The sequence below is a fragment of the Hyla sarda genome, chromosome 10 (genome assembly GCF_029499605.1).
Source record: "Hyla sarda isolate aHylSar1 chromosome 10, aHylSar1.hap1, whole genome shotgun sequence".
NCBI lineage: Eukaryota > Metazoa > Chordata > Amphibia > Anura > Hylidae > Hyla > Hyla sarda.
In genome coordinates this window covers 9362147-9377788 of record NC_079198.1, presented here as the reverse complement: position 1 = coordinate 9377788, position 15642 = coordinate 9362147, and the positions used below count along the sequence as shown (strand labels likewise).

The 15642-nt window shown below is 40.4% G+C and overlaps 1 protein-coding gene across 2 annotated transcripts in view; it reads left to right on the top strand.

Annotated features, from left to right (window-relative positions):
• LOC130294680 (B-cell receptor CD22-like) overlaps nt 1-14619 on the top strand; it is a 37167-nt gene extending 22548 nt beyond the window's left edge. For both annotated transcript variants that reach the window (XM_056544878.1, XM_056544877.1), the window contains exons 5-11: nt 1395-1658; nt 3627-3869; nt 5754-5844; nt 8048-8117; nt 8281-8348; nt 10732-10786; nt 14193-14619. In XM_056544878.1, coding sequence (XP_056400853.1) covers nt 1395-1658; nt 3627-3869; nt 5754-5844; nt 8048-8117; nt 8281-8348; nt 10732-10786; nt 14193-14318 — 917 coding nt within the window. In that variant the 3' untranslated portion in view covers nt 14319-14619. The remainder of the gene's footprint in view (nt 1-1394; nt 1659-3626; nt 3870-5753; nt 5845-8047; nt 8118-8280; nt 8349-10731; nt 10787-14192) is intronic.
• The last annotated feature ends 1023 nt before the right edge of the window (nt 14620-15642 follow it).

Here is a 15642-nt window from a genome sequence, read left to right as displayed (position 1 = left end):
CTGAGCATTGACTGAGGAGAAACAGGCTGCTATTATTAGGTTAGCAATGGCCAAAATAAATGTCCACTGTCCCCCGGGTATTACTAGATTGCTAATGTGTGGTTTTGTACCTGTCTGGTTACGGAAAATATGGGGGGCTCCATGGCTAGCACTAGCCATTTTACAGGCTAACTCTAAGCCTTGGCTTGGTAATTGTGATCTTCCACCTTTAAACCAAAAATTAGTATGAAAACAGATATGCACCAGGTTTAACAAATTTCTTAGAAGTATAAACTACTCTAGACCCCCTTTTTAACACTTTTATTAAGTAGGGAAAAAAATTTTTTGTCTTTGTTAATCTGAGTCTTTTTCCTATAAAAAAAAGAGTAATAAAATAAACTTTCATCATGCGTAAGACTCTCTTTGGGCATAAAGGGCCAAGATCACACAGTCAGCTCTGCTGTACCCACTCTATACTGTTGGATACAACACAGTTAGCTCTGCTGTACCCCCTCTACACCAGTAAGTACAGTATAGCTGACTGTGTTGTAGCTGACTGTATATAGCGCATATATCAGAGCCGACTGTGTGTGCTGGCCATATCATGGCCGAAAAATTGTCCAGGCATGATGGCATCATGGTAGCTGAAGTCAGTGTGCGAATCACACTGTGTAGTGTACAGCACAGTTTCTCAACCTGTGGCTCTCAGGCATAATGGGAGTTGTAGTTTTGCAGTAGCTAGAAGCCCACAGGTTGGAGTACAGTGTGCTGTATAATGTACAGAACTTTTCACCAACTGTTGCAAAACTGTAACTCTCTTGATGCCTGGGAAGCCACATGCATAATTGAATTTGTGTGTTTTTTCCCCCTCTCCTCTTTTTTGTTTTTGTTTTACAGAAAGAAGTCCTCTGTTATTTCAGATCAAGCAAGAAAAAAAAAAGAAGACAATAATAACTAGAGATGAGCAAACTTCATGTAATTCGATTTGTCACAAACTTCTCAGCTCGGCAGTTGCTGACTTTAGCCTGCATAATTTAGTACAGCTTTCAGGTGCTCCGGTGGGCTGGAAAAGGTGGATACAGTCCTAGGAGAGAGTTTGCTCATCTCTAATAATAACCAACCATACTTACACCCCCATCATCTTCTCCTGGCATGAAAACTTTCTGCTTCTGCTTGGGAAACCCCATAGCTTTTAATAATTTGCAGCAAGCCTAAGCTGTGTATAGCAGCATTGCATTGCTCTCTAAAGCAGAATAGGAAAATTTCTTAAAAGTAATATAAAGCAACATCTGGTTCTGACAAAACCAGTTATGTCAAAATCAAACCTTGTGTCATGGTTTGGCAGAAGGCAATGCCCTGATTACAACAATTATTTGTTATATTAAATAAATCATAATAATGCTTTTCCTCCACAGTTGCACCAAAAAATGTGACTGTCACTGTCATTAGGATGGAAGAAGTGATGAAAGGAAGTGATGTGACTTTACAATGTAACAGCTTCTCCAAGCCTGATGTATCTGAATATGAATGGTACAAAGGGAAAAACAAATCCAAATTACCAGACAGAGGACGGGAGATCACAGTGAAGAATGTGACCTTGAACATGGAGCCCTATTCCTGTGCTTCTATAAATACTGTGGGAAGAGGAGAATCAGCCCTGATGGAGATACCGGTACCATGTATGTATACAGCTTAGAGCACTATAAACACTATAATCTAATAATACATGTAATGTTTATTAAATTGCTTACTTATTGTTGATGTTCCTTTACTCCTCATGTTTTGGCCACCTAATATACAATATATACAGTACTTTTAAATATTAATTAGTGCACCAAGAAGCCTGAGAATTATATAATATATATATATATATATATATATATATATATATATATGCAAAACAATGGCATTGCAGCACTACTTATCTGTCTTTATGTGTCCAGACCCGATCAAAGTTCATCCAAGATATGTAAACACTGGCGCAGCTCTCAAAATTGCAGTAAAAAGGGAGGTTTATTGGCTCACATCACAGCATCGTTTCTGTCGTTCCATTGGACCATTTTCAAGCTTTTCTCAGAATCTCCACACACCAGAAATGGTGCCCCTCCCCAAGAAGGATACTTACCCCTTTTGCCAAGGTAACAGGTCTCTCCCAAGCCAAGCAAGAACACCCTGCTTTGTGCTGAAGAGGGCAACACCCCGAAACAGCTGTCTTCAGATGGGTCTTCTTTGCTTCTGGGAAGATTTCTAACTTGGCATTAAAGGAGTACTCCTCTGCTCAGCATTTGGAACAACCTGTTTTAAAAGCTGGAGCCGGCGCCAGGAGCTTGTTACGTCATAGCCCCGCACCCTCATGACATCACACCCGCCCCCTCAATGCAAGTCTATGGGAGGGGACATCCCACCCCTCCCATAGACTTGCATTAAGGGGGTGGGGCGGGACATCATGAGGAGGCAGGGCTATGACATCACGAGCTGCCGGCTCCAGCATTCGGAACAGTTTGTTCCAAACGATGAGCAGCGGAGTACCCCTTTAGATCCAATCAGTTTCTGAGACTCCATAACTGGAGCAAAAACTGATGTTTAGGGAATGCTACCTGTAGAGATGGTGTGATGAGCTGCTTTACATATTTCTTTTTTACCAGAATGCCCAGTGGAGTGCTAATGGTGTTAAAAATCTCCACACACTAGACATGGTGCCCTTCCCCAAGGAGGATACTTACCCCTTTCATATATATAGTATGACAATTTCAGATGGTGACTGATATCCCTTTACTTGTTTGGTCTGTTTCCATTATTTTGACTACAAAAACATTGTTGCATGCTACGGGCAGAAACCCTGACAGAATCCCCAAAGAAGGCTCATAAAGCATTTCTGAGCAGAACATTACACATTTTTTTTAGAATAGTTGACCTTGGAGTACATATGGCACTGGCTACATACAAATAATTAGTAGGTTCTGTCCAGTTCTTGCAGTATATTAAGGAAATTAAGTAAGCAATACCTTATCACCTATTTCCCCTCTAAGCCTTTGCAGCTAGCTATCTGGAAAGAAAACCAGTGGCTAATAAATATTGCTTTTTAGAACCAAATAAGTTTGTACTTATCCGGCAAAAGAGCAGCACCCGCATTCTATGCTCTTTGTTTCCAGGACTGGGGACGTGATGTAACATTAGGCCCCCTAGTGACATCACTCCACACCCCTCCATTCATGTCTATGAGAAGGGGCAAGATGGCCGTCACACCCCCTCCCATAGACTTGAATGGAGGGGCGCGGATTGACATCCCAAGGGGTTTAGCGTTATGTCACATCACGTCCCCAGTCCCGGAAACAATGAGCTTTCCGAGGCTGGAGGCGCAGCCCTGCATAGAATGCGGGTGCTTAACGGAGATCGCGGGAGGTCCCACCTGTGGGCCCCCCACCGTTTAGACTTCTTATTCCCTATCCTTCGGATAGAGGATAAGATGTCTTTGGCTGGATAACCCCTTTAATTTAACTTGATATAATACAAATCCCCATCTATCTTGTGAAAGAATTTGTAACTGAAGAAATACACAAATGCAAATTCTAATTTAGAATGTGGAATTATTAAATAATATACATTATATTTTCATTCAGAATATCTGATTTTTATCCTTTCTCTAGATGCAGCAACTGGAGTTCATATAACGGTGAAGAATGAAGGCGAAATGACTGAACTGACATGTGATTTCTTAAGCAGTCGACCGGATGTATCTCACTACACCTGGATGAAGGATGGATCTATATTCCCCAACGACACGGGGAAGACTATGACCCTATACAACAATGACGACACCTACGGGCGATATTCATGTATCGCCCACAACAGGGCTGGGGATTCCTCCTCGGAAGAGATCGACGTAAAACGTTAGTGTCCTGTTCTGAGTCGCGATGGCGCAGAATTGAAAAAGTACATATGTCTATCTTATTCTTAGTAGACACAATAACCGCATCATTTGAATATTGTTCCTCATACTACTGCAGTTGGTTTCTTTCAATGGAGGCTTTTTAGTATGTATTGGTAATATTTTTTGTATTTACCAAGGCCGGACAAAAAGCAGGACGAGAGGGGTGGTTGCTCAAGGGGGATTTACTGGCCATGTGTGCAGGTACTCTAAGTAAGGTATGTAAAAAAAAGAAAACTAGAAGACGGCACTCACCAGCCAGGAATTAACTTTATTCAGTCCATTGAAGCATAACAGGCAGGGCTCATGTCCTGCAGGAATGAATGGGAACTGAGTTCCTGCACTTTTTTTTAGAGCAGGAACACTGTTCCCATTAGAAGGAGTCCTGCAGGACAAGCCCTTGAGTGGAAATCTTGGGTGAGTTCCCACACTTTTTTTTCCCTAGGATTTGATAACAGGCACAGGCGGGTATGGCGATGTGAGGCAGAGGAAACCGAAACAGGCCGTTCCGGCCTGTTCCGGTTGCCTCCGCCTCACATCCCCATACCCGCCTGTGCCTTTTATGCTTCAATAGACTGAATAAAGCGAGTTCCTAGCTGGTGAGTGCCGTCTTCTAGTTTTCTTTTCACTTGCATTGCGTTCCCTGTAGTTTGGACTGTGCACCACTGTTACCAGTTAATTGGGTCAGCTCTGCATTCCACCCACTGTCAGACGTCCTTGCTCCTAGTGCCGTATGTGCCGGACCCGTAGTTTCCTTTGGTTTCCACTTTAAGTAAGGTACTGCTAATTAGAAGAAATAATTTAGTCAAGGGGCTATATGGACTGGGCTTAAACGAACACTATATCTCCGGCTCTCCCATAGAGATACACAGAGGGGTGTTTCGGCCACTATTTTGTGTTGTGAGTGACAGTAATCCATGCACGGATGGGAGGTCTCTCCATGCATGGAGAGTGTCGGGTTGCCAGGCAGGAGATCGTGAGGCGGACACCAGATTCTGGCGCATTGCACCAGAAATTCTTTCTGCACCAGAATTTACGCCAGAATTGAGAAAAAAAAAAACGACCAACTCTCCATTTTACTGAAAACCCCTGGGAAAGGGGGTGTGGTCATCAGGGTGTGGCTACCAAAAAGGGGGCGTGTCGACAACATTTTCACAAAAACCAAACATATTTACTAAGGTTTCCACAGACATTGGCCCTGATTTACTGAGTGTTGTGTAGTTTTCTTTGCGGGTTTTTAATTCCCTACATTTTTTTTTCCACGGTATTCACTAAGATTTCCCTACATTTTGCACTTTTCCCTACATTTTGCTTTTTTTTTTTTACACCTGCTCTGATCTGTCGGGTTTTCCTCAGCTCAAATCCACCACATTTTCTGTGGAAACCTTAATAAATATGTTGGGTTTTTGTGAAAATTTCGGGGACACACCCCATTTTCCCGTTGACCACGCCCCTTTTTGGGGGGGTTCTGAATAAAATTTGTCGGGTTTTTTCAATTCTGGTGCATATTCTGGCGCACAACCCAACAACACATGTCGGGTTTATAATAGTAAATAGTAAATTAGGGCCAATGTGGTGGATTTGAGCTGAGGGAAACCGGACAGATCAGAGAAGGTGTAAAAAAAAAAAAAGCTAAATGTAGAGAAACCTTAGTAAATGCCTTGTAAAAATTTTTTGTAGGGAATTAAAACCTAAAAAGAAAACTACACAACACTCTTAATAAATCAGGGCCATAGAGTCAAATATCTTATATCAATATCGGCCTTTCAGATTCTTTATGTAACGTAAACATAAATTATATCTGTATCTATACTTACAGCCCCTTATCCTTTTTGCTTTCTTTCAGCTGGTTCTGTGGATTTACCTTTGGTTTTGGGGACAGTTGCTGGAGTTTTTTTTCTGATTTTTTTTGTTCTTCTCGTCTTCTTTTGCGTAAGGTAATACAAGTTCTAAGAGCATATTCACCGTTGTTTAACCCCCTAGTGACCGCCCACATGTGTTTTTACAGCTAAAGGGCCTTAGGCTAGGCTGCTACCTGTTTACAGCTAAGGACCAACTGCAAGGATCAGAAAAACCTCTAATCCTGGCAGTTTAACCCATTTCATGCCACGTTCAGCTCATGGCCTCGCTATGTGAAGGTTTTGTAGGACACCGTCAGCCCACTGACAGCCTGGCTACATGGCTCTATACGTTGCTTGTCAGAAAAAAGGCATAATAGTCTGCACTACAGTAGTATGGCAATGGGTTATATCAGAAGTTTGCAGGTAAAAGTCCCATCTTAGTTAAAAAGTAAAAACATATTTAAGAAAATAAGAAAAAAAAATTTCCCACCCCCAAAAACAAAAGAATGCATAAATCTTAAATAATATTTTTTTTAGTAAAATTACAGAAAAATATGTATATAAATTTGGAATTGTTGTAATTGTACTGACCAATAGAAAATAAAATCAAACTTTTTTTTTACTGCAAAGTGAGTGGTATAAATGTAAAAATTCAAAACGAACGATAAAGGCAAAATAACTTGTGGTGAGCTGGCCTAGCTACCTCTCTACTAAAACAAAAAAGTGTATTTTTTTTTGTTGGTATTTTTACGCTGAGAAGTACTATGCTGCTCCTGCTTGGTTTGTACCTGGCTGACCTGTCAGGAGAACTTATTATTTTTGAACACATTAATTAGTAAACTGAAAAAAAAGACTTTGTCGACTCAAAAAAAAAAAAATAAATAAAAAAAAAGTTATATGATTCTTGATGCCCCCCAAAATTACTGAAAATTTGTCTGGACTTTAACCCCCCCCCTAAAAGGTTTATAGAGCTATTGTACGATTATAGGTGTAAATTTATCTAATGAACACCCAAGAAAGAGGTTGAAAGGAGAATATGTTTTGGCTCTGCAGAGTCACATGATGTGTCAGCCAATCAGCAACTTTCGATTGAAATTTGTATAAAAGTTGTTAAGAATGGAAACCAAGCTCATTTGTAAGTGTAAAAATGTTTTGGGTTAAAGGATCTTAAAATTCTAACTCTCCTCACCATTGATGATCAACAGGTCAGGTCCCTCTTTTAGAGATGGTCACATATTAAAGGGGTACTCCATTGCTAGACATCTTATCCTCCATGTAAAGGATATGGAATAAAACATCTGATTGTGGGGGTCCGGCCGCTGGAACCCCAGGATCTCCACGTTGGCACCCGACGTTCTGAACATTATGTACAGCATTATTATGCTGGGTTCAGGCGGCGGTGGTCTTGACATCACGCCACCCCCCTCCATTCATATCTATGACATAGACATGAATGGAAGGGGCGTGACGTGAAGTCACAACCACGGTAACCCAAACCCAGTGTTCTTAACATAATGTTCAGATCACCGGGTGCCTGAATGGAGATCGCAAGGGATCCAGACCGCCGCGATTAGACCTCTTATCCCCTATCCTTTGCAAAGGTGATAAGATGTCTGGCAATGAAGTACCCCTTCAAGGATTTGAGACTAGTGTTGCTCACGAATATTCGCAATTCGAATATTATTCGTGAATATCGCATATTCGCGAATTTCGCAAATATAGCGCTATATATTCGTAATTACGAATATTGGTTTTTTTTTGTTTTTTTTTTTTTCTCTTCACAGTACACATCACAGTGATCATCCCTCTCTGCTTCCAGCTTGTGTGGTGTAAAGAAGGCTGTAATACTACTGTGAGAGACTGGTGTGCGAAAATTCGCACATGCTAATTTGCTAATTTTCGCATATGCAAATTTTTCGCGGATGTTAATTTCGTATGGGCTAATATTCAGATACGTTAATTTTCGCATACGCGAATTTACGTATATGCGAAAATAAAACGGGAATATAACGAATATGCGAGGAATATGCGAATATTCGCGAATATATGACGAATATTCATCCATATATTCGCGAATATTCGCGAATTCGAATATGGCCTATGCCGCTCAACACTATTTGAGACAACTTTTTTCCGAATGACTTTCTTTTGATTTATGTGTAAATTATACATTTTAGGGCTTTTATATATAAATCCTATATAAATCCTATATATAAATCTTAGGTTACCACCCTTCAGCTCTACAAGATACATAAAACCTAACAATTTTGATTTTTACTCTGATCTTTCTCTTTTTCAGACAAAATAGTAAGTCGGTTCTTCCAACACCTCCAATTCATGGGACCATACCTGCCCAGATTCCTTATCAAGTAAGATTTTAGCCTGACCTTAACATACTTCCATTTATTATTCTTTTATTTTCGTTCATACACTCAAATAAATTGTATCAACTCACATCATCTATGTAATCTCAGAAGATCCCATTCTATTTTTATGTTCTTATTTTCTCTGTTATAAAATTTCGAAATTAAGAAAACCATTTCCAAGGAAGAAAATGAGTATGGAAATATCCTGAGCAATGGCCACACCCGCCCATTAGGGTAAGTAAATCATATATTTCATACTATTAGGTTTAAAAAAAAATTTTGTCCACATAAAAAATGCTGCAAATATTAAAGATTTTGATTCCTGTGAAGACGTAACAACACAATGCCCAATTGGACCACACTTCATTCTTCCATTTATTATATACTTTTCCAATGACACATTTTTATTGAAGGGATCCTCTGAGTATAAATTATTCTTATATTAGCATCCGTGGAAGATTTGAAAGGTATTGTTTCACAATGTTTCACGACTAAATTCCATAAATAGTGTCCTCTAGGAAAATCAAAGTTTTTGGACAAAGGGATTGGTAAATCCCTTAATATCTCATTTAATTTTTTGTATGGTTCATAGGCAAACAGCTTTATCTAATTTTTATTTGTGTAATACATTACATGTTCATGTCAGGACCAAAAGTGTTTTTGTCCTGGTTTTATCGAGTTTAAATTCATAGATTACATTGGAAATAGGAGAAAAACAAGTAATTCACAAGGTCTCCAATGGGAAATTCATTTATGGGGTACGCTTCTACCATACTCCATGCACTGGGAGAGATGAGGCCCCGTTCTAGAGATCACATGGGGTCCCAGAGGTCTTACCCGCTGCGATCAGACACTTATTCCCTATCCTGTGCATGGGGGATATGTTTTAATGTGGTGAAGTACCCCTTCAACCACCGGACAAAGACAAGCTGTGAAGCTACAGGGATGCATAGGAGGCCGGCACACTTGGACAATGGTAACTGAGCATGCCCAAACACCCCTTTTCCACAGAAGACACCGGCATTATAAATGGTACATGATGGCTGGGGGACACTTGGATTCAAAAGCTTTCGTTTAAATCTTTGGATCTGTGAATGGCCAAAAACAAAAAATGACAAGAGGGATTTAGGCTTAATAGGTATTATATTGTTTAGACAAATCATCCATACATAACTATTGGTTCCAATAGTTAGAAATTTAAGGGTTAAAACCCTTAATAGCACCCTTGGAATTTATTAGATACATCTCTCCCTCTATTCTTAAGCATCGTCTGGTATTTTATTTTTGTTGAAGCTTAGTCTTTTTCTCTTGAGTTGGACTGGAAGCAATATATGTCTTTATGCATCGTCTATATATCGGGCATTTCAGCCGAAGGGGCCTCAGAGTCTCATCATAACCAATGTTTTAAAGATCTTTAATGGGTACCAGCAGTCAAACCACCACACATCACATATTGAAGGCAAATCTTAGTGACACACCATTAAAAAATGTAAGCATGTGACCATGTTAAACACACAATGCAACAATGTCCCTATCCAGTCTCCCCAACGGCAGAGAATAAAATAATACAGCTGAACATTATCCATTAAAGGGGTACTCCGCTGCTCAGCGTGACATCATAGCCCCACCCCCTCATGAAGTCACGCCCCCACCGCCTCAATGCAAGTCTAAGGGAGGGGGCATGACAGATGTCTTGCATTGAGGGGGCGGGGTGTGATGTCAAGAGGGGGCGGGGCTATGCCATCACAAGCTCTCGGAGCTGGCTCCGGCATTTGGAACAGTTTGTTCCAAATGGTGAGCAGAGGAGAACCCCTTGAATCATATATAATTCCCCCTCCCAGACTATTTCTCATGCATATCTTATCTTCCTTTGAGTGTCTTAGGTGTTTGATCTCTGACACTGATTTCTTCCATTAAATTTGGTTTGATCCCCCTCTTCATCCCTTCTGGAGTGAGGTGCATTCCGGTCTCTCCACCTTGCTAGGTGTCCCTGTACCATTAAGCATTGAGGTTCGTCTCTTTGGCTCATTGAATAAGGAAATCTGTCAACACCATGTCTGCCTTTTTCTATGTGAAACGCTATTGATAATGGATGGAGTGCAGATTAAACCTTCTGTAAGAATGTGGAAATGACTGGTTTTAGCGGTGATTCCTTTCGAGAAGGTGATATACCAACTTCGTAAGTGTCCTCAAATTTTTTTTCTAAGCTTCGAGATATCTCTGACAAATCTATACACACCACTACAGCCTTAGCCACCTAAGCAGCTCCCATTCCCTGACACCACTGCCATGTTTTTTTGGGTTTAGCACTTGAATATGCCTTCCCTTAATTTTCTAGAGTGTCTATACTGCTGATGGTTCTCATTATTACGATGTTTTTCCATTGTTTATTTACTACTGTTCCTATTGACTCTGCTCTGAACCCGGATTACAAAGTCGGCAGATCATTTCCGTCCATTGCATTATATTGTTGTCTCTTAAATGTACGTACTATTGTGCGCTATATTTTTTTGTATTTCTCTTAAATTTATAGGTTGATTTTCCAATACCATGCTTAGCCACATGAGGGGGTGCTAAGAGATTTTTTGTATGATACTTATTTCTTTTTCTTTTTTAGACCATCAGTGGATGTAAACGTTGAAGAAAACTTTGCAATTTACAGCAACAGTGAAGTATGTATTTCTGTAAGAAGTAGTGTTGCTCGCGAATATTCGTAATGCAAATTTTATTCCCGAATATCACATATTCGCGAATATTCACGAATATAGCACTATATATTCGCAATTACAAATATTTTCGCATATGCAATTTCGCATGTGCCAATTTTCGCATATGCAATTTTTTTGTATATGCTCATTTTTGCATACGCAAATTTACGCAAATGCGAATATTACGAATATGGGAATTTAGCGAATATATGACGAATATTCGTCCATATATGTGCGAAATATCGCAAATTCGAATATGGCCTATGCCACTCAACAGTAGTGAGAAGGTTATTAACCCTTAAGGAAACAACACATTTTGGCCTTGAGGACCTTAGAAATGTTTTTTGTTTTTGTTTTTGATTCTTCACCTTGCCTTTTTAAGGCTCTTTTCCCTACTCATACTCATATGAGGACTTGTTTTTTGCTCTGCCAATTCTACTTTGTAATGACAGCTTTTTTTTTTTCTTTTTTTTTTCAATGCATGGCACAAAGAAAAAAATATTATTTGTGGTGAGAAATTGAAACGAAAACGCCAATTATGCAAATTTGGGGGGTTTCAATTCTATGCAATTCAATTTACGGTAAAACTGACATTTTCATTTAATTTTGTGGGTCAATAAGGGTAAAATTATACCCGTGATTACATGCTATTCTACTATTGTACTGCTTGTAAAAAAAAATTCTAATTTTTTAAAATCACAATAACCTATTCTTTTTTATGTTTACACTGTTCCCCCTACAGGATCATTCACATTATATTTTAACAGTTCAAACATTTCTGCAATACCAAATATGTTTGTTTATTTATTTAGTTATTATTATATTTTTTTCGAGAAGAGAATTGCCAGTGGGGCTATGGAGCTGGTAAGTGGTGCTCCCACCACCATCTTGATTCATCGAACCCCTATGATCGGTCCCAGACCCCCTGTATCCCCCCCAATACTTCAGTATTGATCGCTGTTAACCCCTTAATGATGCAGGATGTATATTTACATCCTGCGCCGGCTCCTGATATGTGAAGCGCACTCAGTGGATGGGCGCGCTTCATACCCGGCAGGTCCCGGTTGCTGTCAGCAACTAGGACCCGCAGCTAATACTGGACATCGCTGATCGGGCTGATGTCCGGTATTTACCCTTTAGACGGCTCAATAAAAGTTGATTGCAGCGTCTAAAACATGAGATTGCCACTGCCGTTTAGCTCAGTAGGCTGTTCGGGGCCACCAGGGGGAAATCGTGGTGTCCTCAACAGCTGAGAGGACAGCGGGAGGCGCCTTACCTTGCTCCTTGCTTTCCAATTGGTGCTTGATTGCTCCAAACCTGAGATCCAGGCTGGAGCAATCAAGCACAGATTACACTGATCAATGCTATGCTATGGCATAGCATTGTTCAGTGTATGCAATCAAAGGATTGCATGTAATAGTCCCCAATAGGGACTAAAAAAAAGTGTAAATTTTTTTTTTTTAAAGCTAATAAATGTGATTTAACCCTTTCAGTAATAAAAGTTTGACCCCCCTTTTCCCATTTAAGAAAAAATAAATATGTAAATAAAAATAAAAATAAACATATGTGTTACTGCCACGTGTGTAAATGTCTGAACTAAAAAAATATCATGTTAATTAAATCATATGGTCAATGACATACACGTAAAAAAAATTCCAAAGTCTAAAATTGCGTATTTTTGGTCACTTTGTGTACCCTAAATTTTTTTATAAAAAGCGATCAAAAAGTCCCATCAAAACAAAAACGGTACCGATAAAAACTTCAGATCATGGCGCAGTTATAGGGGTCAGAAGATGACTGTTTTACACATACAAGTTTTGGCGCATGTAGTTATCATTTTTTTTAAATAGTAAAATAAAATAAAATCTATATAAATTAGGTATCCTGGTAACTGTATGGACCTACAGAATAAAGAAATTATGTCATTTTTACCGAAAAGAGCACTGCAAAGAATCGGAAGCCCCCAAAAATTAGAAAAAGGTGTTTTCTTTCCAATTTTGGCCCACAAATATATATTTTTTCTGGTTTTGTCGTAAATTTTGTGGTGAAATGATTGATGTCATTATAAGGTACAATTGGTGGCACAAATAATAAGCCCACATATGGGTCTGTAGGTGCAAAATTGAAAGTGTTATGATTTTTAGAAGGTGATGAGGAAAAAACAAAAGTGCAAAGATGGAAAAACCCTGCGTTCTTAAGGGGTTAAAGGGGTACTCCACCCCTAGACATGTTATCCCCTATCCAAAAGGATAGGGAATAAGATGTCTGATCGCAGGGGTCCCGCCAGGCACCCACCTGTTTCTTGTCTGGAAGCGCTGGAGGGTCTGGGTCGCAACCACGGGAATGGAAGTCTGTGACGTCAAGACTCCGCCCCCGTGTGCCGTCACGCCCTCTCCCATAGATTTGCATTGAGGGGACGGGGCGTGACGTCACACGGGGACGGAGTTGTGACGTCACGGACTTCCGTTCCCGTGGTCACGACCCAGAACCTCCAGCGCTTCCAGACAAGAAACAGGTGGGTGTGTGGCGGGACCCCCGCAATCAGACATCTTATCCCCTATCCTTTGGATAGGGGATAAGATGTCTAGGGGTGGAGTTCCCCTTTAAAGATCACTTATGTTTGCCATTACCAATGGATCCATGACAGCTGATAGCAGCCAGGATGTACCTGTGTAGTCCTGATGGGACTCTTCATAGTCCTGATGGGACTCAGGATGTACCTGTATAGTCCTGATGGGACTCAGGATGTACCTGTATAGTCCTGATGGGACTCAGGATGTACCTGTATAGTCCTGATGGGACTCTTCATAGTCCTGATGGGACTCAGGATGTACCTGTATAGTCCTGATGGGACTCAGGATGTACCTGTATAGTCCTGATGGGATTCAGGATGTACCTGTATAGTCCTGATGGGACTCGGGATTTACCTGTATAGTCCTGATGGGACTCTTCATAGTCCTTATGGGACTCAGGATGTACCTGTATAGTCCTGATGGGACTCAGGATGTACCTGTATAGTCCTGATGGGACTCAGTATGTACCTATATAGTCCTGATGGGACTCAGGATGTACCTGTATAGTCCTGATGGGACTCTTCATAGTCCTGATGGGACTCAGGATGTACCTGTATATCCTGGCATGCCAAGTACAAGGCAGCAAGGTTATCACGGAATGAGCTGCATTCTCTAGGAGTTAAATATTGAATCATAACATTAATACACGATACATGTCTGTCATCCAATGGCAGCTCCGTAAATTTTACCCACAAACCATTTGCTTCCCTATAATTCAATTTGATTGTGTATTACTGTAAATGACTGGTTGACACTAATATAAAATGTATCATTGTATTTTTTATAATTTTTTGCAGGTCATACACCCATCAAATGACGTTAATTATTCCATTATTTACCATAAGCCACATGACAAAGAGCAACTAATCTCTTCCAAAAGAAGCCATGTAGAGGTTGTGGAATACGCAACTCTAAAACGCTAAAGGGGTTTTCTGATAAAAAAATAAAAAATGTAATTCAAGAACTCCATCTCCATCTGTTTACAAAATGGTTACACTTCTTTGGAGAATCCAGCATTAAAGGAGTACTCCTGTGCCCCAGCGTTCTGAACATTTGGTTCCAAACACTTGAATCGGGCAGCCGTGATCCTGTCTATGGGAGGGGCGTGACGACACGATGGACGGGAGTACCTCTTTAAGTAAATGGCCAAGTCATTGAAATTAGGACTTTGTAAACACGAGTGTCCCTTGTGGTGTTAAAGGGGTACTCCGGTGGAAAACATTTTTTTTTTTAATCAACTGGTGGCAGAAAGTTAAACAGATTTGTAAATTACTTCTATTAACAAAATCTTAATCCTTCCAGTACTTATTAGCTGCTGAATACTACAGAGGAAATTCTTTTCTTTTTGGAACACAGAGCTCTCTGCTGACATCATGGCCACAGTGCTCTCTGCTGACATCTCTGTCCATTTTAGGAACTGTCCAGAGCAGCATATGTTTTCTATGGGGATTTTCTCCTACTCTGGACAGTTCTTAAAATGGACAGAGGTGTCAGAGAGAGCACTATGGTCATGATGTTAGCAAAGAGCACTGTGCTCCCAAAAAAAAAAAAAAAATAAAAATAAAAAAGAATTTCCTCTGTAGTATTCAGCAGCTAATAAGTACTGGAAGGATTAAGATTTTTTTATAGAAGTAATTTACAAATCTGTTTAACTTTTTGGCACCAGTTGATAAAAAAAAAAATAAAAATAGAAGTTTTCCATCGGAGTACCCCGCCCCTAGACATCTTATTCCCTATACCCTCTCATAGACTTGCATTAAGGGGCCGGGGCATGACATCATAAGAGACCGCGATGTCAAGATCTTCCGGCCCCTGCGTCGCCAGTCATCAGGCACGGAGCGAAGCTCGCTCCGTGCACCAGACAACAGGGGGTGCTACAGGGGAGATCGTGAGGGTTCCTAACGTTGGGACCGCCGCGATCAGACATCTTATCCCCTATGCTTTGGATAAGGGATAAGATTTATAGGGGCGGAGTACCCCTTTAACACAGGGTGATTAAACTCAGATTACAGGTGATCATCGGGTATCCCAACAGTTTATCCAACCTATTTTTGATGGAACTTTTTCCCCAAATTTGAATATTTAAAGTTGTCAAACACTTTGCTTTGTCATCACGCCCCCTCCCATAGACATGAATGGAGGGGGCGAGGCGTGACATCACGAGGGGCATGGCCGTGATGTCATGCTCCAAGCATTTGGAACAAAATGTTCAGAACGGGAGTACCCCTTTAATTTGAATCTGTGGTT